Raw genomic sequence first — 25,422 nt, 5'->3', positions numbered from 1 at the left:
AACCAAAAAAGAGCTGGTGTAGCCACCCTAATATAAGACAAAATAGACTTTAACACAAAAACTGTTAAAAGAGACAAAGAAAGGTACTATGTAATGATTAAGGGATCAGTTCAATAGGAAGATATGTCTATTTAATATGTATATGCACCAAATTACAGGTCACCTGGTTACTTAAAAGAACTGTTGATGGATCTAAAGGGAGATATAGACTGCCACACAATAGTAATGGGGAATTTCAATACTCTGCTTTTAGCAATGGATAGATCAACCAGACAGGAAATCAGCAAGGAAACAAGAGTTAATCGACACTATAGACCTAATCGACGTGATTGATACCTACAGAACTTTTCATCCTACTGATGCAGAATACCCATTCTTCTCGCCACTGCATGGAACTATCTTTAGGATAGACTATATGCCATAAAGCAAGTCTCAGAAAATTAAAAAAAAATAAAAATCATACCATATATCTTCTCTGACCATTACAGAATGAAGATGGAAATCAACAACTCAAGAATCTCTAGAAGATATGTAAATACATGGAGATTGAACAACATGCTCCTGAATGAACAGTGGGTCATTGAAGAAATCAAAAGAGAAATAAAGAAATTTCTGGAAATGAATGGAGATGACAATGTAACATATTAATACTTATAGGATATAGGAAAAACAGTGTTAAGAGGAAATTTTATGGCAATTGGCACCTACATCAAGAAATTAGAAAGGCACCAAATAAATGAGCTATCAATTTATTTCAAGGACCTAGAAAAATAACAGCAAACCAAACCCAAAACTAATAGGAGAAAAGAAATAACAAAATTAGAGAATAAACAAAATTTAAACAAAAAAATACAAAAGACCAGTGATGCAGCTCAATTCACAATAACTAAGATATAGAATCAACCCAAATGCCAGTCAACTGAAGACTGAATAAAGAAATTATGGGATGTGTATGCGATGGAATATTACACAGCAATAAAAAATAAACTCTGTTCATTTGCAAAATGGATGAAACTGGAAGATCTCATACTTATTGAAATAAGCCAGTCCCAGAAGGACAAATACTATTATGTTTTCTCTGACCTAATAGAGCACTAAAAGACAATCTATAGAATTGAAATTGACACTTAGAGAGCAATGACTCTGAACAGCCCTTGTCTTGACCACTGAGGAACAGTTTTTTTCCAGACTATTTGTTGAACTCTTAACTTAATCATATGTATATAAAGTTAATTGAAAATAGATCTTATTTAAAAAATAAGAATGGGAATAGGAGAGGGAGGAGGAAGTGGAATGGGAGTGTAGGTGGGAGGGCACTTACAGTGGGAAGAATCACATGTTCCTAAAGTTGTAATTATGAAGTATATGAAGTTTGTAATCCTGAAATGAAAGGTTTCTTGGGGGAAAAAAGATTAGTTAAAGGAAAAGCTGTTTTTTTAAAAAAATAAATAAATAAAATTGACACACCATTGGCCCAACTAACCAAAAAAAAGGGGGGGGGGAGAAGACCTGAATCAATAAAATTAGAGATGAAAAAGGAAGCATAATAACAGACACCACAGAAATAAAAATCATCAGAAATTACTACAAAGTTATATGCCAACAAATCAAGAAACCCAGAAGAAATGGATAGATTCCTGGACATGTACAACCTACCTAAATTGAGCCATTAAAATCTAAATTTATGACTCAATACCATCAAATTATTAAAAAGCATTCAGAAAACCCTGCAAGACATTGGCAGAGGTAAAGAGTTCTTGGAAAAGACCCCAAAAGCAAAGGCAATCAAAGACAAAATTGACAAGTGGAACTACATCAAATTGAGACGTTTCTTCACTGCAAAAGAAACACTCAGCAAAGTGAAGAGGCAAGCAACAGAATGGGAGAAATGATCTGCAAACTGTGCCACTGACAAAGGATTAATAACCAGAATATATAAAGAGATCAAGAAATTCAACAATAACAAAACAAACAACATAGTTAGGAAACGGGCAAAGGACTTAAAAGGCATTTCTCAAAAGCCAAATCCAAATGGCCAACAGACACATGAAAAAATGCTCAGGTTCCCTAGCCATCAGGGAATGAGGTTTCACCTCACCCCTGTTAGAATGACTTTCATACAGAAATCAACAAACAACAAATGCTGGCCAGGATGTGGTTGGAATATAAACTGTTACAGCCACTGTGGAAGACAGTATGGAGATACCTCAGAAATCTGAGTTTAGACCTAGCATATGATCCAGCCATCCCACTCCTGGGAATTTACCCAAGGGAAATGAAATCAGCATAGAAAGAGTTATCTGTACCCGCCATGTTTATTGCAGCTCAACTGACAAAAGCTGAGATATGGAATTAACCCACATGCTATCAACTGAAGACTGGATAAAGAAATTATGGGATACGTACACTATGAAATGCTACACAGTGGTTAAAAAAATGCTGTTACTTGCAACAAAATAGATGCAACTGGAAAAAAAAAAAAACATATTTAGTGAAATAAGCCAGTCCCTAAAGGACAAATACCATACCGTATGTTCTTGATATATAATAAACAGAGCACCTGAAAGGTCATCTAAAGAAGTGAAATTAACACTTCGAGATGCCATTACTTTGAACAGCCCTTGTTTCTACTGTTGAGGAACAGTTTTTTTTTTCCATACAATATGTTGAACTTTTTGCTTAATATAGAGTCAATCATTTGTGTATAAAGCTAATTTAAAATAGATAATAATAGAGTTAATCATTTGTGTATAAAGCTAATTTAAAATAGATCTTAGTAAAAAATAAGAATGGTAATAGGAGGAGGAGGAAGAAGAGGTGTGGGAGGGCAGGTATGGTTAGAAGAATAACTATATTCCTAAAGTTGTAATTATGAAATGCATGAAGTTTGTATTCATTAAATGTTTCTGGCATAAAAACAAAACAAAAAAGAATGGCTGATATTAAAAATTTAAGATGCAATTTGAATGACATGAACTCTTAACAAATCTTAATTGTATTATCACAAATATATCATTCCTTTATGATTTCAAAAAGAGCTATTTCTCAAAAGAGGTGTTGTTATCTATGCAGAATGGGAGGACTATGCTCCAAAATCCTGGAGCCTGTGCTATGACTAACCAATAAGGGCCATTCAAAGGCTCCAAACAACATCCTTATCTACCCACCGTGTCTGCTGGATCACTTGGCTCAAATAGCAGAGTAATCTATACAGCTGTCTGGACCCATTGTAGACTCTTCTCTTTTTCTGGTGCCCACACAAAAGTAGCAGCTTTTTAGGTTACTTGGTAAATGAATCAGAGGAACACACACACATAGGAATAAATTGCCCCTAAAACAGAAGAGGTCTAGCAGGTGTTCTTTTTCCTTGTAAGGTGGACCCACTGCAATCACTGAGGTAGAGGGCCCCAGAATTTTTATTGTATTTACTTTCCATTCTCTGGCATACAAATGTCTTACCAAGTCTAAAATAGTTGTTGCTACTTGATCACTAGGTGTATCATTATGACATTGAAGTAATGGACCACTATGATATCCTGTAGAAGGGAAAGCTATGATAAAGATCTTGCAAATGAAATTATGACACAGGGCTAGAGAAATGATACACCTCTGAGGTAGGACAGAGAAGGTATACACCAACTGAATGTGAAATGCTTCTGATGGACCTTGCTGACAAGGATGAAGAAGCAAGAATTGTTCCAGATCAATAGGGGCATACCAGCTGTCAAGTGATGTTTTAATTTCTTTACTCAATAAAACCATATATGGTAGCTGCAATCGGATAACAATCTGGTTAAGTTTATGATAATCTACTATTAATCTCCATGTTCCACCTGTCTTCTGCACAGGCCAAACAGTCTAATAAGAGTATTAGCACAGTACAAGAATTATCATCATTATATCCTTTGAGACCTTGATAGTAGCACTAGTCTTTTAAATCTGAGATTGTAGTGTTTTTTTCTTTTTTTTGGACTGACAGAGTTAGACATTGAGAGAGAGAGAGAGACAGAGAGAAAGGTCTTCCTTTTCCATTGGTTCACCCCCCCCAAATGGCCGCTACGGCCGGCGCGCTGCACCGATCCGAAGCCAGGAGCCAGGTGCTTCCTCCTGGTCTCCCATGCGGGTGCAGGGCCCAAGCACTTGGGCCATCCTCCACTGCCTTCCCAGGCCACAGCAGAGAGCTGGACTGGAAGAGGAGCAACTGGGACAGAATCCGGCGCCCCGACTGGGACTAGAACCCGGGGTGCCGGTGCCATAGGGGGAGGATTAGCCAAGTGAGCCGTGGTGCTGGCTGTAGTGCTTCTTTTGGTTTACTATTTTCCAAGGTGAAGGCAGTTGTAGTGACTTCTATTTAGCCTTTTCTACTTAACAGCCCTCATTCCACAGTTCAGGGAAACAATGTGGGAATTTTTCCAGCTTTAGGTATGTCTAATCTTATACATTCTGGAACTGAGAAATAACCACAGGTTAGGTTTGGGGATTCACTAGGCTCACTGCAAAACAGACCTGAGCAAAAATTTCACTGATCACTTGATCTTCATATGTTCTGACTGGTAGACCACAGTGACATTTTGGGTGTTCTGGAATTAGTGTTAGTTAAGAATGTGTTCAACAGTCTTAAATGGTCTCATTATTTTCCTTTCCCAATATACATCTTCCATGATAGAAGGCATAGGTCCCTTTGAAGAAAGGAGAAAAATTAACAGTAGAGTAAGCCCCTGTATCTTTGGGTTTTGTTCTGTGGACTCAACCAACTATGTATCAAATATTTAGGGAAAAAATGGATCTGAGCCCATAACAACAAATCTTGCCAGGTCCCAACTGCATGTTACACCATTATCCCACACTCAACACTAATTCCCTCATATGTCTCTGGATTTCTGTCTTATGAATTAGAAAATCCAAGTATACTCTTGGAGTATAATGTACCTCCTCATAGGTTACATTCTGCATCTCATCTTTAGAGGCTGAAAGGGACCCAAGTTTAATTATAGGTCTAGAAGAAAAGGGGCATGGTGGAGGTGGGTCATTAGAAGACTGCATTGTCTTGCATAGTAACTACCTCAGGGGAGTCCATTGCTTTCACATGGAGTGATGAGGGTACTTCGACTAGGGATAAAGATGTATCTTCTATTAGCAACACTCGTCAGAATTTATGGGTTAAATGTTTCCAACTTCAGAAGTTTCTCCCTGCACATTCCTATTCCAACTTTTAGTATCCCACTCCTTCCCAACTAGTATCCTTACTTTAACAGTAGATACCCCATAATTCAACTTGTGTTGTAATTCAATCAGTCACAGAATGAGATTCAGGTTTGATTTTCAGTTATCTCAGCCTATGGCTACAGGAGATAAGGATATCCTTCAGAGCACATATATAAGACTCCACATCATTTATATGGCCATAAACTGGGAACTCTAATCTGAGCTAATCCTTTTCTTTCCCATCTTTTTCCAGTAATGTTAGGAACAACTAGCCAATTTTATTATACTCATTATTTTGCCAGAAATATTTGAAAATATTATATACACAGTTTCTTAGATCTTTGCTTCTTTTAAATGGTTAAGAGCACTCAATAGTGATACTTTGTATATATCTTTTGTCAGATCAAACCAGAACCAAACTCTAGTCAGGGTCCTGCAGATAAGACAACTAATAGAATATGTGTGTATGTAAAGAGAGTCATTATAAGGAACTGGCCCATGCAATTATGGGTACTGACAAGTGCCAAGATCTACAGTGGGATATAACTAGAGACACAGGCAACTATGCTGTAGTTCCAGTTTGAAGCCAAAGGGTCAAGACCTAGGAAGAGCTGATATTTCAGTTTGAGTATAAAGCCAAAAAACAACTAATTATCCACATTTAAGGAAGTCAAGCAGTAGTTCCCTCTTTTATTTATTTATTTTTAATTTATTTGACAGGTAGAGTTATAGACAGTGAGAGAAAGAGACAGAGAGAGAGGTCTTCCTTCTGTTGGTTCACTCCCCAAATGGCAGCCACGGCCGGTGCTGCGCTGATCTGAAGCCAGGAGCCAGGTGCTTCCTCCTGGTCTCCCATGGCACTTGGGCCACCCTCCACTGCCCTCCCGGGCCACAGCAGAGAGAGCAACTGGTTCCAGAACCCGGCACCCATATGGAATGCCAGTGCCGCAGGCAGAGGATTAACCAAGTGAGCCGTGGCGCCTGCACCAGTAGTTCCCTCTTATTCTTGGGAAATTTGGCTTTTTTGTTTATTAGGCTTTCAATTTATTGGATGGGACCTACACATGTTGGGGAGGGCAATCTACTTTACTTAGTCTAAAATTCTTTTTTGTTTTAAGATGTACTTATTTATTTGAGAGAGAATATAAATCTTCCATCCACTGATTCACTCCCCGAATGGCCACAAAGGCCAGCGCTGGGCCATGCAAAAGCCAGTGGCTTCATTCAGGTCTCCCCAAGTAGGGGCAGGGGCCTAAGCACTTGGTCCATCCTCCAATGATTTCCCAGGAGCATTATCAGGAAGCTGGACTGGAAGCAAAGCAGCTGGGACTTAATCGGGTGCTCATATGGGATGCTGGCGTAGCAGGTGGCAGCTGAACCTACTATGCCACAATGCCAGCCCCCTCAATCTACAATTCTAATGTTAATACTACCCAGAACAACCTTCACAGATACATTCAGAGTAATGTTTGGCCTAATATCTGGTCTAGCCAAAGTGACATGTAAAATTAACCAATACAAATACTATTTGAGCTTTCATCTTAAATTACACATACATCTTAAAATTCTGATTGACATGTTTAGAATTACAAAAATTATCTATCAACATTAGACTCATACTTTTTTTAAGTATAAAATCACAATTTTCTTATTCCCTGCAGACTCATTTAAGATAAAGACTTTATCTTAGTATTTTAAATATGAAAAAATATTTTAAAGCTTTTTCATGTATATTTTAAGTGATCATCTAAAAAGATGATTTTTAAAATAGTTTAATAATAAGAGCAAAAATCATTGTTTAATACAGCTGATTTGTTAAAAACTGTTTTTTAAAGGAACAAAATTTTAGTTATGTAAAATAGATTTTCTATAGTTACCTCAGATGCCTGAAGTCTTACTGTACATTGTGACATCTCTGTCAACATTATTACATGTGGAGATAATTACTGAAATGTCTTCATAATTTTGTCACTTAAATTCAAATTAAAGCCAACTGATTTTCACATTATTTCTATTTTTTTTAATCTCTTCCTTTCCTTATCCATACAATGGATAAGATACTAATATATCTAATATATCTAATTAATACTAATATATCTCATCTGCTGGTTTACTCCACCAATGTGGGCAATAGCCAGAGCTGGGGAAAGCCAAAGTCAGGATCCAGGAACTCCATCTGTGTCTCCTATGAGTGACAATATCTTAGTACTTGAGCCACCACCTGCTGTCTTCCAGTCTCATTAGCAAGAAGCTAGAGCAGAAGCAGAGGCAAAGGAAACTCCATCCTAGGCATTCTGATATGAGATACGGGCACCCCAAGTGTCAACTTAGTGCCCTGTACCACAACACCTGCCTCATCATGCTAATTAATCCCACTTCCATCAGAAATGAACAAACAAAAATGTAAATGCTATGGTACATGTTTTCTACCTAAAATCATATAAAAGATCCCTGTAAAATCCAATCATGATAAGTATATAAAGGACATAGAAAAGGACTAAAAATTAATACATTGAAAATAATAGAAAAGTATACCTTTAAGCTCAGCAGATATTCACACACAGCATAACATATACCAATACCTTCTTCTGTATTAGTACTTCTGCCAAGTTCATCAATTAGTATGAGTGATTTGTCATTAGCATTATGTAGAATATATGCTATCTGAAAACATAGTTTCAATATTATTCATTGTAACCAAACAGCTGTCACAGTTATAGAAATGAAGGAGAAATTCAGTTTATTTGTTAGTTTCTATGAAATGTATTTTTGTAGAGAAATCCTGCTGAGCAGAAAATAATACATTGTTTTTCTTTCTAAATATCTCATGACTAATAATTTCAAAAGCATAGCTGAAGTGTATATAAATAGACATCTACTTATGTTCATGAGACAATAGAGTAAATAACCATTATGTAAAATATTTATATTTTAGAAACAGTGAAATGAAACAAAACTATGCATTAAATGTTTACATAAAGTACAAGGATGGCCATTTTCTTCTTCAAAAACAAGTAAGCAATTACTGTCACATAACACTTAAAACCATCTCTCAATTTATCTCTATACCTCCCTATATTCTCAAAACATAAAGGATAAATCTAGGAAAACGTACTTAAGTCTTAAAAAAAAAAGTATTTATTTGAAAGGCAGAGTTATGGAGAAAGAGGGAAAGAGAAAGAGATATCTTCTAAATACTGGTTCATTCCCACAATAGTTGGGGCTGGGCCAGGCCAAGGCCAGGAGCCAAGAACTTCATTCCAGTCTCTCATGAGAGTGTCAGAACCCCAAGCACTTGGCCATCTTCCACTGCCTTCTCTGGTACATTAGTATGGAACTGGATAGGAAGCAGAGAAGTAGGGACTGTAACCAGTGCTATATGGGATGCCAGCATCACAGGTGGTGGCTTAATCTATACTGTGCCACAAAGCTTGCCCTAAGGACCCAAGTTTTGATTCTTGGTTTAACAAATAAATTTGAATCCATGACAACAAACACCAAGACTTAAATTGATGAAAGTGTTTCTTCTCCACTCTTTCTCAAAAGATAGAATTCCACCCTCATTACATCCTGACACAATAGTAATTTTCATGGACATTTTATCTTTCTATGGAACTATGCTTCTTGAGGGCTAGCACCATAAATATATACCTCAAGTACATGGTATAATGCCACACTACCCTGTAAGTATTCATAATATACGAAATAGCATTATAAACTGTGTGGCAAATGGTAACTTTATTCACTCCACATCTACTTGAAGGAAATCATCTCCAAATGTATAGTAATCCAGTAATTCCTACCTATTACAGATATCCCAAGAGCTATGCTGAACTTCGTTAGCCCTCAAAACTACTTCACATTTGCACAGATCAGAAATAGGTGATGAGGAGTGGCTATTTTGCCTAGTAGTTAAGACATCAAATTGGGATGCCTGTATCCTATATCACAGTGCCTGGGTTCTTCTCCTGACTCCGCTTCTAATTCCAGCTTCCTATTAATGCACACCCTGGGAAGCAGCAGCTGGTGAGTCTAATAGTTGAATCTCTGCCACCCTGTGGGAGACCTGGATTAAGTTCCTGGTCTTCTGCAGACATTTTGGCAATGAACAAAAGGATGGGAGCTCACTATCTGTCTCCCTCTTTGTCTGTGTCTGAAATACATAAAAAATTCAAAGAAAAAGAAATAGGACATAATACACATTTTGATAAAGAAGTAAAAATTCTATAAGGGGAAATAAGAAGATGATTTTTAAACAGTCTTTTAATGTAGTGATCTTTTATTTTAAAATTAGGCATAGGAGGAACAATTGGTTCTATGCAAAATGATACCAAATGGGTCTTTGTTTTCTCAAGTCTTTTATATATTCCATAAAAAAGTAAAGTATACTTTTTTTTTCAATAGCACTAGCTTTTTCTTTAAAACTGTATTCCTCAACAAAACTTTCACTTCCATTTCCACATAAGAGAGAAATTAGGAAGCTGTCTTTTACTGCCCTCTGGCTCTTAGAGAGGGATATAAACACATGTGCATGTTTTAGTAAAGGGATGCTTTCTTACATGATAATAGACCATTAGGGGAAGAATTTAATACATTTGTAACATAGAAGTTTTGTTTGGGTACCTCTTTCATTTCCTTCATAAATGTTGATGAATTTGTTTCAATATCATCATCAGTGCTGATTCTTGTAAAGATTTGTTCAGCAATTCTAAAGGAAGAATATTCTGCTGGAACATAAGATCCTATAAAATACAAGGCCAAAGTAAATTCAGATGCTTTGGGGAACTGGAGTTGTACAGTGGGTTAAGCCATTGCTCACAAAGCTGGCATCCCATGTCAAAACACTGTTCAAGTCCTGGCTCCTCTGCTTCAATCCATCTTCCTGTTAATCCCTGGGAAAGCAGAGGAAGATGCCCCAAGTAATCAGCCCCTGCCACCCATATAAGAGACCAGGATGGGGTTCCTGGTTCTTGGTTTCAGTGTGGCCCCTCATCCAGCTGTTGCGGCTACTTAGGAGTGAACCAGCAGACAGATCTGTCACTGCCTTTCAAATAAATATGATAAATCTTTAAGAAAATGAAATGCTTTTATAAAATGTAAGTATTATGAACATTTTGCACTTGCATTATTTTCAAGAACTATGTGGTGGAAAGAGCACAAGCAATGGAGTTATAAGACATGGTCCCACTTCCATCACTTACTGTATAACTTTGTACAGCACTTACTCTCCTAGAATCATCTTTCCCACATATAAAAGTAAATAGTTGCCCAACCTACCTTATAAAGTTATTTGAAAGTTCAAATAAGATAGCTTATGTTCAAATGTATCAGAAAGGCATTATTATAAACTTGAAAAAATTTAAAATAATTTAAATGATCAAGAACATTCAAAACATGAAATTTTGAAGGAAATATTTATAAAACAAATTGATAAGATTATACAAAGGTAAATTAGGAAACATCCATGTTATTACATACATGTAGAAATACCCAGAAGCACAATGAAACTAAAACATTAAATAAAAAGGTGAATTTTGATCTATGAGAAATTATTGTGCTAACTAAAGTACCCATCTTTTGAGAACAAATCAGTCTGATTAATGTTCCCATATCTGTAAAAAATGAAATATAAAAGTCATTCTAATATCAAAAGATGCCTTCAGAAGGATTAGACAAGGAAAAACAAATATGAAATGCCAACTAGAAAATACAACTTATATTTACTGATCTATTTTTATGTTCTCTTCTCTCTGTTAACTTCCACCAAAAATGTTCCCAATATTTCTTGTCTAGATATTTTCAGATGCCTCCTGGCTGGTATTTTGCTTCTGGTCTTGTCTACAACTGGCCAGAGTGATCTATCTAAAAGAGAGATTTTTTTTAAAAGATTTATTTTATTAATTTGAAAGACAGAGTTACAGAGGAGGTAGAGACAGACAGAGAGATTTTCCATCCATTGGTTCACTCCCCAGATGGCTGCAATGGCCGGAGCTGTGCCAATACGAAGCCAGGAGCCAGGAGCCAGGAGCTTCTTCTGGTTCTCCCACGTGGGTGCAGGGGCCCGAGGACTCAGGCCATCTTTAACTGCTTTCCCAGGCCATAGCAGAGAGCTGGATCAGAAGAGGAGCAGCTGGGACTAGAACCGGTGCCCATTTGGGATGCCGGAGTTTTAGGCCAGAGCTTTAACCCGCTGCCAGTCCCAGAAAGTCAAATCTAATCACGCTATTTTCACACTCCCTATGGACTGCTAGGTAAAATTCAATTTCTTCAGTCAAGTACCTAAGGTTCTTCATGATCTAATTCCTGTCCATCTCTCTAGTTTTGTATCTTGCCAATAATCACAGTCACACCCCTTGTTCTATGCACACATACACACCAAAAAAAAAAAAAAAAAAAAAGAAAGAAAGAAAGAAAGAAAAAGAACTGCAAAGCTATTCGTATTATTTGGACATATCATACTAGTTTTTGTTCCTGTGCTTTAGAATGTGCGCTTGTCTCTGCCTAGAAAACTGTCTTCTTTTTTATACTTTTACATCCATAGCATCTTTTTTAAAATTTTATTTAATAAATATAAATTTCCAAAGTACAGCTTTTGGATTACAGTGGCTCCCCCCCCTCCATAACTTCACTCCCACCAGCAACTCTCCCATCTCCCGCTCCCTCTCCCATTTCATTCACATCAGATTCATTTTCAATTATCTTTATATACAGAAGATCAATTTAGTATATATTAAGTAAAGATTTCAACAGTTTGCACCCACACAGAAACACATATATATTATCTCACTGAGTCCTTAAAACAAATATTAGAAGTAGATACTATTCCAATCTTCCCTTGCAGATAGGAAAACTGAGGCTTAAAGAGGTTAACAGTTTGTCTACAATTACACAGCTAGTAACCAGATAAGCTGGATCTACCTCCAAAGCAGGTGTTATTAACTTCCAGCGTTTTCAAGTCTGACTGTTTCCTTTATGGTCAGACAATATGCTGTATTATATAAACTTTTAGATATTCCAGAGGGTTAAGATAGATGGTGACAAGAGAAATAGAAAAATTATCTTCAAATATTTGAAGAGCTAACATTAAGAAGAGATACTAATCTCCAATACAGCAAAGTTAAGAATTACAACTAATGAGAAGTCCTGACTTACAGAAAGTCAGATTTCAATTCAGTAAAATGAATGACCTAATGATTACAGCTGTTCAGCAATTAACCTGTTCTTTAAATGATAGAACTCTTCATAGATAACTTCTCCAGTAGAAGTAGGAGTACTATGAATCAGATAGCATTCTTATAAGGAGAGGAAAATTAGCTAAGATATCCCTTTAATGCCAATAAAACTTTAAACTTAATACATTCATTTATCTCTCATTTCCTTTCCCAGTACTAAAGGTGAATTTACACCATCACCAATATTATTAATCTGGTATTCTCTTTATCATTCATTACACTGGACTATGGTTTCTCACCATGACACTATTACATCATAGGCTCAGTAAATCTTATGTGTTGGTAAGAGGGTAAGGGATGAGGAGAGGAGCCCTGTGGATCATAACATGATTAGTAGCATTCCTGTACTTGAAACTCTCCATAGTTGTGATAACCAAAATGTCTCCAAGATGTTGCAAAATTCTGAGGATTCAGGGTATGGAATCAAAACAACCCTTGTTTGAAAACCACGGCATTAGGGCTAAATATCCATATACTCCTCACAAAAACCCAGTTTCCACAGATAGGAGTTAAATTGTGTCACTAAATCAAGAAATATGTGATAATGTTGGGCAAGTAACAGCCATTTACAAACACATATGCACACATGTATGTGTAACATTCAGTTGCTATGATCAAGTTATTGGTTTCCACGTTAAAATTAATGGAACTATTTTCTTTGCCTGATATAATTTGGGGAAAATTTCATATCAGTTATTTTACTTTTTCTCACATTTTTGGTTTTGAACCCAAAAATAGCTGCATGATTCAATTTACTAATAATTTCTATAAAAGTAAAAGTTATTAGTAACAACGTTTCTACTTCTCTAATGTCCCATAAAATTTTGGGGGCAATGTAATCCAAACTGGACAGAGCTTAATAAAACACCAAATAGTAAAAGTTATGGTTAGCATAACAGACACACTATTACAGTTTTAGGAAAGAGAATATACACAAAACTGTTCATGTGTTAATTAGGCAACTGAATCTGAAAATTAGGCACAGAACATTTTGAAAATGAATCACCACTGGTAGTTATAAAGTAAAGCCATAACTTACCAATCTGGGCCATAATCTGAGAAAGAGCAATTTGCTTTAAATATGTAGATTTGCCACTCATATTTGGTCCAGTTATGATCAAAAAATTACTTCCTTCTGTAATATAGGTATTATTAGGAACAGGTTTTTCCAAAGATATTTTTTCAAGAATGGGATGCCATCCCTGTTTGATTGCTAAAGTATCAGTAAACTCTGGTCGAACTGAAGGAAAAAAACAGAATGGTTAAGATTAATATATTTATATATAAATATTTTGAGGTATGTTTGCATTATATATACTTTTGTGATTTTACTAGTGTCAATGGAACAAAAGGTATTATTTTATACAAAATTCCAACCTAAATCCTTCTAAGTAATAATGAACACACACTAATCACAATCACAGTTTTTATTTGCTTCCAGAGAACACTAGAATTTAGCTCCTTGTCATTGTCATTCACTGCAAAAAAGTTTGTAAGATTTTCAGATATATATATATGAAATAAAAAATATTTTATAAACCAAGTAGTCATTGACAATATTTGTTAATATCAAGTAACTACCAGTAGCTCACAACTGCACATCATTATTTCAAACTTGGTATACTTAGCTTTTTTCTTCTTTCTTTTTCTTTGACAGGCAGAGTGGACAGTGAGAGAGAGAGACAGAGAGAAAGGTCTTCCTTTTGCCGTTGGTTCATCCTCCAACGGCCGCCATGGTCGGCGCGCTGCAGCCGGCGCACCGCGCTGATCCGATGGCAGGAGCCAGGTGCCTATCCTGGTCTCCCATGGGGTGCAGGGCCCAAGGACTTGAGCCATCCTCCACTGCACTCCCTGGCCACAGCAGAGAGCTGGCCTGGAAGAGGGGTAACTGGGACAGAATCCTGTGCCCCGATCAGGACTAGAACCTGGGGTGCCGGCGCTGCAAGGCGGAGGATTAGCCTATTGAGCCTTGGCGCCGGCTGGTATACTTAGCTTTTAAAATGAAGTCTGAGTAAAATTCCCTTGAGGAAATATTGTATAAAAAGAAATTTCAGGCCCCCTCTGCCACCAATCATGGCTGCTCTCCCATGATGGTGGCTCCTCTGGGAGAGGACTTCAGCATTGGGAGCCAGGTGTTGTGCTGTATGTGCCAGGAGCAGTGGCTGCAAAGCAAGGTGGCAGTCTATGACTACCAATCCAAAAAGCTTGCTTTAAAATATGCCTCTTCCAGGCAACCAACAGAATGGGTGAAAACATTTGTAAACATGTTGTATACTGATAAAGGGTTAATACCAGAATCTATAAAGAGCTTAAGAAATTCACAAACAATCCAGTTAAGAAACAGGCAAAGGACTTGGGCAGGCATTTTTCAAAAGAGGAAATTCAAATGGCCAACAGACAGTGAGAAAATGCTCAGGATCACTAGTCATGGAAATGCAAGTCAAAACCACAATGAGGTTTCACCTCACCCCCGTAGAATGGTGCTCATACAGAAATCAAAAACAACAAGTGCTGGTAAGGATGTGAGGAAAAAGGTACCCTAATCCACTGTTGGTGGGAATGTAAGCTGCTGTAGCCACTGTGGAAGACATCATGCAGATAACTCAGTTATAACCATCAAAAACCCTAGTGCGACACTCAAATCTCTGAGGCCTGAAGACAGACACGTCTTTGAAAGCTCACATTCACTTCAAAGATACTACTACATCTATGAACTACTGTACATCAGAAGACATCTGTGATAGACACTGCTGACCATGATTATAGCTGAAGAAATTACTCACAGGTTACGATTCTGGGATCACCGAGAACCAAAGTCAAAGCAACTATCCAGCTGAGACTCCATATTACATCTAGACAACAACAGCAAAAAAATCTTTTCCAACAAAAGCTACTCCATAAAAAAGAAGGAACTATTACACCAGATGTGCATATGTCACTGTAGGAACACATGAAACATGTAGAAGAAAGCATGACACTTCCAAAAGAATAAAAGAGTTCTCCAGAAGGACATTTTGATTTGAAGGAAATCTATGAAATCCCTGAAAAAATACAAAATGAAGATTCAAAGGAAACTTGATGCGATTCAAGAGAATACAGATAGTGAAGTCAAAAAAAATAAAAAAATAATGCATGCTATGAATGACAAATCAACAGTTATAAATAATTACAAAGAACTTACCAGAAATTTTGGAGTTCAAAATTTCAATCAATATCAATGAGATTAGTGGTAATGAAATTTATTGGTGGTAGTCTCACCAACAAAACAGATGGAGCAAAATTTGAATACAAAGCTTTGAAATAACCCAGTTAGAACAAAATAGACAGAAAAAATGAAAAAAGGTTATAAAACATATAGGCTACTATGGAGGGAACAAATATTCATAGTATAGGGATGCCCAAAGGAAAGGATAAGTAAAAGGGAACTGAGAATCTATTGAATGAAATGAGTTGAAAATTTCCCAAGTCTTAAAAGAAATATGGACATCCAGATACAAGAAGCTCAAAGAACTCAGAAAAAAAAATGCCTTCTCCAAGGTGTAATACAGTGAAATTGTCAAAAGTTAAGGATAAGGAGAAAATCCTAAAACAATGAGAAAAAAACATCAAGTTAGAAATAAAGAAAAGTATATTAGACTAACAACAGACACTACACAGGTAAGAAAGTGGGATGATACGTTCAAGGTCCGAAAAAAAAAATCTAACCAAGAGCATTATTTAAAGGGAAGTAGAAATAAAGTATTTCCCAAACAAAAGCCAATAGACTTCATTAATTCATTATCATCAGATCAGCCCTACAAGAAATCCTGAAGGGAGTCTTACATTAGAAGTAGCCATGATGATATCATAAGAAATTACCAAATTCACTAATGGATCAAGAGAAAGAGAAGACAAGCCAACTTCATCATGACAGGAAGCTACCAAACCTTACACAAAACTTCACTCAAAATAGATCAAAGACCTAAATCTATAAACTGATACTACCAGATTATTAGAGAACATTGGGGAAACCCTGCAAGACACTGGCATAGGCAGAGTTTTTTGAAAAGACCCCAGAGGCTCAGGCAATCAAAGCCAAAATTGACAAATGGAACTGCATCAAATTGAGATGCTCCTGCACTGCAAAAGAAACACTCAGCAAAGTGAAGAGGCAACCAACAGAATGGGAGAAATTATCTGCAAACTATGCAACTGATAAAGGATTAATATCCAGAATATATAAAGAACTCAAGGAACTCAGCAATAATAAAACAAACAACAGTTAAGAAATGGCCAAAGGACTTAAACAGGCATTTCTCAAAAGACAAAATCCAAATGGCCAACAGACACATGAAAAAATGCTCAGGATCCCTAGCTGTCAGGGAAATGCAAATCAAAACCACAATGAAGATTCATCTCACTCCCATTAGAATGGCTTTCATACAGAAATCAACAAACAGAAAATGCTGTTGAGGATATGAGGGAAAAAGATACCCTAATCCACTGTTGTGGGAATATAAACTGGTACAGCCACTGTGGAAGACAGTATGGAAATACTTCAAAATCTGAATATACACCTAGCATATGACCCAGCCATCCCATTCTTGAGAATTTACCCAAGAGAAATATAATCAGCTTATGAAAGAGTTATCTATACCAGATGTTCACTGCATCTCAATTCCCAATAGCTGCGATATGAAATCAACCCAGATTTCCATCATCTTAAGACTGCACAGAGAAAGTATGGAATATGTACACCACAGAATACTACACAGCAGTAAAAAAAAAATCTGAAATCCTGCTTTTCGCAACAAAATGGATACAACTGGAAAATATTATACTTAGTGAAATAAGGCAGTCCTAAAAAGACAAAGACCTTATTTTCTCTCTGCTGTGTGGTAACTAATAGAGCATCTAAAAGGTAATCTACAGAAATGAAATTGACACTTTGAGATGCGATGACTATGAACATCCCTTGTCTCATCCATTTAGGAGCAGTTTTTTGTTTGTTTGTTTTTTTGTTTTTTCATACTATTTGTTGAACTGTTCACTTAGTGTATGGTTAATCTTATATGTATAAAGTTAAGTGAAAATAGATCTTAGTAAAAAAAAAAAAGAATGGGAATAGGAGAAGGAGTAGGAAGAAGGGTAGGAGTGTGGGTTGGAGGAAGGGCAGGGTAGGAAAAATTACTATGTTCCTAGACTTGCATTTATAAAATGCATGAAGTTTGTATACCTTAAATAAAACATTTTTGGGGCTGGCACTGTGGTGCAGCAGGTCAAAGCCCTGGTCTACAGTGCCAGCATCCCATATGGGGGCCAGTTTGGGTCCTGGCTGCTGCACTTCCAATCCGGCGCACTGCTATGGCCTGGGAAAGCAAAGATGGCCCAAGTCCTTGGGACACTACACCCATGTGGGAGACCAGGAAAAAGCTCCTGGCTCCTAGCTTCAGATCAGCTCAGCTTTGGCTGTTGCAGCCATTTAGAGAGTGAACCAGCAGATGAAGACCTCTCTCTCTCTCTCTGGATCTACCTCTCTCTGTAACTCTATTTTTCAAATAAATTAATCTTTAAAATATAAGAAATAAAAAAAACTATGCTGATTCCAGGTGTAGTTTAAAAATAAATAAAAATAAATAAAAGGTTTCTATGTAAGTAAATAAATAAAATGTATCTATCTGATTAAGTTTCTAATAAAAAAAAGAGCAATTAGGTAAGTAAAAAAAGAGATAAAAAGGCACCAAAATTGGAAGACAGAAGTAAAATACATGAAAAAAAAAACTAAAAATTCCACCAAAAAGTGGTTAGAATTGATAAATTAATTCAGCAATGTTGCAGCATACAACATTTTTATACCTTAATAGTGATCTGACAGATCCTATTTACAACAACTAAAATATACATTTATATTCAGGAACAAATTTAACCAAATAAGTGAAAGATCTCTATAAGTAAATTTATAAAACATTGAGAAAAAAATCATGAAGAATACAAAAAAGGCAAAAAGATATTCTTTGTTCATGAATTAGAAGGATTAATTCTGTTACAATGTCCATACTACTTAAAGAAATCTACAGATTTAATGCTATCCCTGTCACAATACTAATAATATTCTTTACAGGATAAGAAAAAAAACACCTTTAAAATTCATACAGAACTATAAAAAGACAGAATAGTCCATAGAAACTTAGGCAAAACAAAATTAAAAAAAAAACTTGGAGGCATCACAATACCTCATTTCAAAGCATACAACAAAAACTAAAGTAAATAAAATGGCATGGCACTGCCATAGAAACTAACACAGAGATCAATGGAACAGAATAGACAGCCCAGAAAATGATCCACATAATACAGGCAACAGATCTTTGACAAAGTTGCCAAGTACACACATTGGAAAAAGGATTGGACTTTTCAATAAATGGTTCTGGCAAAACTGGATAGATAAATGTAGAAAAATGAAATTAGACCATTAACTCTTAGCATTTACAAAAATCAACTAAAGGACCTAAAAGTAGGATCTGAAACTATGAGACTGCTGGAAGAAAACAGGGCAAATACTTCAAGACATTGGTGTAGGCAATGATTTCTTAAATAAGACCCCAAAGGCACTACAACAAAAGCAAAACCACACAAATAAGATTATATCAAATTCAGAAGTCTCTGTACATCAAAGGAAACAATAGAGTGAAGAGACATCTGAGAGAATGGGAGAAAATATTTGCAAGCTACCTATCTAATAATGGATTAATACCCAGAATATACAAGGGGCTCAAAAAATCGAACAGCAACCTCAAGCAATCCAGTTACAAAATGGGCAAAGAACCTGAATAGACAGTTCTCAAAAGAAATACAAATGACCAACAAATAAATGAAAAAGTACTCAATATTAGTAGCCATCAGGGAAATGCAAATCAAATCACAGCCCAGAATAGTTTTTAATATGTAAAACAAAAATTGAGCCGGTGCCGTGGCTCAACAGGCTAATCCTCCACCTAGCGGTGCTGGCACACTGAGTTCTAGTCCCGGTCAGGGCGCAGGATTCTGTCCCAGTTACCCCTCTTCTAGGCCAGCTCTCTGCTATGGCCCAGGAGTGCAGTGGAGGATGGCCCAAGTCCTTGGGCCCTGCACCCCATGGGAGACCAGGATAAGCACCTGGCTCCTGCCTTGAGATCAGCGTGGTGTGCCGGCCGCAGCGCAATGGCAGCGGTGGCCATTGGAGGGTGAACCAACGGCAAAGGAAGACCTTTCTCTCTGTCTCTCTCTCTCACTGTCCACTCTGCCTGTCAAAAATTTAAAAAAAAAAAAAATTGTAAAGTAGTTTAAACAGTTCCTATATATCCCATACTCAGCTGCCCCTATTAATACATTGTATTAGTATGATAGATCTGCTACAATCAGTAACCCATGCCCAAGGGCCAGCATTGTGGTGCCCCAAGTTAAGCCACGCCTACAATGCCAGCATCTCACATGCACACCAATATTGTTAGTAAGAATGTAAATTGCTCCAGGCACTAAGGAAAACAATATGGCGATTTCTTAAAAACTAAAAATAGAACTGTCATATGATCTAGAAATCCCACTATTGGGTGTGTATGCAAAAGACATGGAATCATTCTATAAAAGAGGCACAATGCTTCACCAAATATATAGCAGCGGTGCTCACAATAGCCAAAATATGCTAACAACCAAGGTTTCTATCATCAGATGAATGGATAAAGATGAATCTAATTTGTATAGTTAGAATCGAAGTACTCATTAGAACCAGTGTGACAAATACTAATAGAAATGAGTATGCAAATAAACATTTTCATCCACCCGCTCCATTACATGTGTGAATACTGAGTTCAGGAATTATATAAAAGTTAAATATATATATATATTTTTTTGACAGGCAGAGTGGATAGTGAGAGAGAGTGAGACAGAGAGAAAGGTCTTCCTTTTTGCCGTTGGTTCACCCTCCAATGGCCGTTGTGGCTGGCACATCGCGCTGATCCGAAGCCAGGAGCCAGGTGCTTCTCCTGGTCTCCCATGCGGGTGTAGGGCCCAAGGACTTGGGCCATCCTCCACTGCCTTCCTGGGCCATAGCAGAGAGCTGGCCTGGAAGAGGGGCAACCAGGACAGAATCCAGTGCCCCAACCGGTACTGGAACTCGGAGTGCCGGTGCCTCAAGGAGGAGAATTAGCCTGTTAAGCCATGGCGCCGGCAGGAATTATGTATTTTTTGTATTTTCAGTAAGGACAGCTCTGCAATCTTATCTGGAGAATTTTTAGAGCTTCTAACAGTTTCTTCTTTCTGATTTGCTAATTTCTGAGTGAATACTTTTTGACATTTAACAGTAATTTTTGAAGATTTATTAATTTATTCATTTTGAAAGTCAGAGTTAGAGATAGGGAGAGATCAGCCATCCTGTGATTCACTCCCCAGATGGCTACAAAAGCCAGGGCTGAGCCAGGCCAAAGCCTAGACAGTAACTACTTCTGGGTCTCCTATAAGGGTAACAAGGGCCCAACACTTGGGCCATCTTCTGCTGCTTTTCCTGGGCCATTAGAAAGGAGCTGAGTTGGAAGTGGAACAACCTGGGCACTAACTAGCACCCATATGTGATGCCAGCATCACATGTGGTAGATTTAACTACTATACCACAATGCTGGCCCAACATTAAAAGTAATTTTAAAGTTAATTTCACATTCTCTATTTTGTACCTTAGTCTAGGACCATAGACAACAGACCATATTTTGAGAAAACATTTAAAACATTCATAATTGATACATAAAATAATTTGAATGGAATATAACTTTTAATATACATGTTTATTCCAAAGAAAGTAACTTACCATAGTCAGAAAGAGTGCAGGCATGGGCAAAGGAAAGCAGCATATCGAGCATTGACACAGTGTCAGACAGTTTATATAAGCAATGAATATGCTCGTAAATCTCACTCAACAGTTTGCATACTATCCTGAAAGCACACATTTGGTAAGACATGTTGTAATGACTTTTAAAAAACAACATATAATGTACCTACAAAATAATAATAGAGTCATTGTCTGAGGTAAAATAATATTCATTTGAGCTATACACTAAATATAGAGTCTAATATTCATCTGTCTCATTGACACTTTTCAAAGTTACAGCCACTAAGTGACAAAGAATCCATCTTCTAATATAGTAACACCATGTTTTTTACATGAGTGCTTTTATTAAACATTAATAAACAAGATTTCATTCATAAAAATATTTTATTTTGGTCAAATCAAGCCCTCACTATACTTGGACAGACTCATCTACTATTATTTTGTGCATTTGCAAATTCTAATTTAACACAAAAGCTATTATGCATTTTCTCTCTCCTCCATTTTTCTGTCCCCACCACAGACACATCTGAATAACAATTACTTAAGTTTTATGAATTAAAGTTAAACTGTGATAAAGCTCAAAAGTTCTCCCCTTACAAGTATAAATATGTATCTAAAACTTAGTGTGTAGTATAGTTTGTAGTCCATGCTTTGAAATTGTTTTGAAAGCTCAATCTTTCTCTATTGTCTCAGCTCAACAATTGTGAATGTTCTATTTCTTCTTTTTAACTGTCTTAATTTTCACAAACAGCATAAGAATTGGCATTATTTGTGTGCTGCTAAATTTCAAAATATCAAGGTTTGAGAAGCTAAAGTCTTAAAGACCACAGGAAAAGAATAAACCAAATAAAGCCCAAGATAAGCTCATGCTGTGCCAAATTCTTCATCATAGAATACATACTACAGAAGTATCAGTTACAATGCAAAAAAAAAATTTTTTTTGACGGGAGAGTGGACAGTGAGAGAGAGAGAGAGAGAAAGGTCTTCCTTTTTCCATTGATTCACCTCCCAATGGCCACTGCAGCTGGTGCGCTGCGGCCAGCACATCACGCTGATCTGAAGCCAGGAGCCAGCTGCTTATCCTGGTCTCCCATGCGGGTCCAGGGCCCAAGCACTTGGGCCATCCTCCACTGCCTTCCCGGGCCACAGCAGAGAGCTGGCCTGGAAGAGGGGCAACTGGGACAGAATCCGGTGCACCGACCGGGACTAGAACCTGGGGTGCCGGCACCTCAGGCAAAGGATTAGCCTATTGAGCCGCGGCGCCGGCAACAATGCAAATTTTTTGCAGTAAAATTTTCACTAAAGTTTCCGTGAGGCTCAGTGATCCTAATTCTAGTGATAGACTTTCTTTTCTTTCTTTTTTTTTTTTTTCTTTTTGACAGGCAGAGTGGATAGTGAGAGAGAGAGAGACAGAGAGAAAGGTCTTCCTATTTGCTGTTGGTTCACCCTCCAATGGCCGCTGCGGCTGGCGCATCGTGTTGATCCGAAGCCAGGAGCCAGGTGCTTCTCCTGGTCTCCCATGTGGGTGCAGGGCCCAAGGACTTGGGCCATCCTCCACTGCCTTCCCGGGCCATAGCAGAGAGCTGGCCTGGAAGAGGGGCAACCGGGATAGAATCTGGTGCCCCAACAGGGACTAGAACCCGGTATGCCGGCGCCACAAGGCGGAGGATTAGCCTGTTAAGCCACGGTGCCGGCCTAGTGATAGACTTTCTTAGCTACTATTCACAATTCTACAATTATCTGTAATCAGACAAAAGGTCAATTAATGAAATTTATCACAGTTCCTCAAATTAAGTCAACTCAATTTAATTCAATACTCAAATACTTCAAATGTTCTTACATATAAGTCATGTGATAGATCTCTCGCAAAGATTCTTGGCATCTTTCATTCATTTTAATTAAATCTGTTGATGTAAAGCTGTAAGAATTTTTCACTTTAGAAATCTGCTAGGAAAGTAAAAATCAAATATCAAGATACATGCACACTCCAAAGAAAGAAAACATACAGATTTTAAATAGATTATAGGTATTAGTGTAAAAACTTTAATTCTTGACAGAGTACCACAAAGAAAATTCTAAATAATATTTGTGAAAGACAAAAGGAAGATTACTTCAAAAGACAGAGCAGAATATTTTCAATCTAGTCCATCCAACACAACTATTTTAGCAGGGCTTAAAACAGTTTTGTTCATAATTTGGTGTTGGTTATGAGTGTGATCAGATGGCCAAAAAACTATTTTATCTGTATACTTACATATATTTCTTAGTCTGTGCACAGTATTTCAATAAAATGTTTAAAAAATGGCCTTGTAGAAATGGTAAAATACTGTATTTTATAACCAAGTAGCATGCATGATAGATCTCAGTAGTCCTCATTCTATCTCTGACCCCATCTCATATCTGAATTTCACTCAATGTCTAACTGCACTGCCTTATTCCAGTCCATTCTTTATTTCATCTATACCTCATTACTTGGTAAAAATACTGTGTGAGATCCTGAAAGCTACATGGTTTGTTTTTTTCAAAAGGTATCCTTTAGAAGCAGAGAAAGCAAAGATTAAAGTGTATTAGGCTTGCCCAAACTGGTATAATGTCAACTCAATATGCATCTAGGAACAAATATTTTCATGGTCTACAAGTTTGGAAATATTAGATTAAAAAAAAAAAGTTAGGGGGGCCAGCACTGTGGCATAGTGGGTAAAGCCTCCACCTGCAGTGCTGGCATGCTACATGGGTGCTGTTCCGCTTCTGATTCAGCTCTCTGCTATGGCCTGGAAAAGCAGTAGAAGATGGCCCAAGTCCTTGGGCCCCTGCACAAACGTGGGAGACCCAGAAGTTGTTTCCGGCTCCTGGCTTCAAATTGGCTCAGCTACGGCTGTTGCAGCCAATTGGAGAGTGAATCAGATTCTCTCTCTCTCTCTCTCTCTCTCTCTCTCTCTCTCTCTCTTTCTCTCTGCCTCTGCCTCTCAAATAAAAAATTAGTAAATACTTAAAAAAAATGTTAGGCAGATTTGTTTTCTTCAGAACTTTTAAACCTTTAACAAGTAATGTTCCTTGATAAATACCTAAAACCAGCAGTGGTGCAACATTTCCTAATTTCCATTGCCAAAACCACCTTTGCACTTTCTCTATTTTCCTTTTTTCTTTTTTTTTGTCTCACTGGGCTTCATATTTCTCCTCAAAAATAGCATCTAAATCATTCTTAGATTATTATAGCTGTTAGGCTGGAGGACAGGAATACGAGGGAAAAGTAACATACAGAATATTAAAATATTTGGCATGTAAAAATCAAAGAGTGCCTAAAAACATATAACTGTAATTTTGTGAAATCAGAAACAATTTTCTAAGCACTCTAGAATGAACCTTGATAAATTCTGAAGGAAGTTGATCATTGGGTAGAGCTGTGCAATCTATAGTCATTTGGATGAAAAATCCTCGAGCAGAACTAAAACTTGTCCTTAAAGGAAGATTATATTTTTCCGCCAGCTGCGATATCATTCCTAATGACCAGAAACAAGAAAAACAAAAACATAACAAAATGAAGGCATTTCAGTGAAAAAATTACTCTAAGGAGTCACAATAGTTTTTTGTTGTCATTTTATATACAAATCAGAAGGTCTTTTAAATTCTAAAGATGTTCAATGTAACTAAGTATCTTTTTCTAAAAAACACTCAACACCAAAACAAAGGTACTCATTTTAATAGATATTTCTAAAGGAAAAGAATTCATAAAAACTAAAAATGAGAAAACTGTTTATTTTATACCCTCTGTGTTAGGAATATACAGTTTTTGATGTGCTAGTCAATCTACTGCTTAAAAAAATCAAATAAATTACTGTAATCACAAATGTACAATAACAAACTCCCTCTGTAAAATATAAATTTAAAAAAGTTTCAAAAAGGAGATAGACCATTTATCAAACAAAATTCCTAAAGCATTCCAAATCTCCCTATCAACTTCACATTCAATAAAGTTCTAAATTTATATAGTAATCTTTCCTTATTTGTGGTTTTACTTTCCAAAGTTTCTCAGGTCAAATACAGTCTGAAAACATAAGATGAAAAATTCCAGGAAACAAAAAAACAATTCCTAAGTTTTAAATTATGTGCTACTCTGAGCAACAGGATGAAATCTTACATTATTCTCTTCTT

At 36.9% G+C, this 25,422-nt stretch overlaps 1 protein-coding gene across 1 annotated transcript in view; it reads right to left on the bottom strand.

Annotated features, from left to right (window-relative positions):
• The window catches only part of MSH4 (mutS homolog 4), a 94,855-nt gene that overhangs the window by 21,113 nt on the left and 48,320 nt on the right, over positions 1-25,422 (bottom strand). Inside the window, exons 12-17 of the mRNA XM_062193401.1 lie at positions 24,634-24,770; positions 23,111-23,214; positions 21,250-21,374; positions 13,477-13,677; positions 9,829-9,947; positions 7,741-7,869 (exon numbers count right to left, since the gene is read on the bottom strand). Coding sequence (XP_062049385.1) covers positions 7,741-7,869; positions 9,829-9,947; positions 13,477-13,677; positions 21,250-21,374; positions 23,111-23,214; positions 24,634-24,770 — 815 coding nt within the window. The remainder of the gene's footprint in view (positions 1-7,740; positions 7,870-9,828; positions 9,948-13,476; positions 13,678-21,249; positions 21,375-23,110; positions 23,215-24,633; positions 24,771-25,422) is intronic.

The sequence above is a fragment of the Lepus europaeus genome, chromosome 5 (genome assembly GCF_033115175.1).
Source record: "Lepus europaeus isolate LE1 chromosome 5, mLepTim1.pri, whole genome shotgun sequence".
NCBI classification, from domain to species: Eukaryota; Metazoa; Chordata; class Mammalia; order Lagomorpha; family Leporidae; genus Lepus; species Lepus europaeus.
Note: the sequence above shows the minus strand (reverse complement) of the source record. Positions and strands in the feature narration are given on the sequence as shown.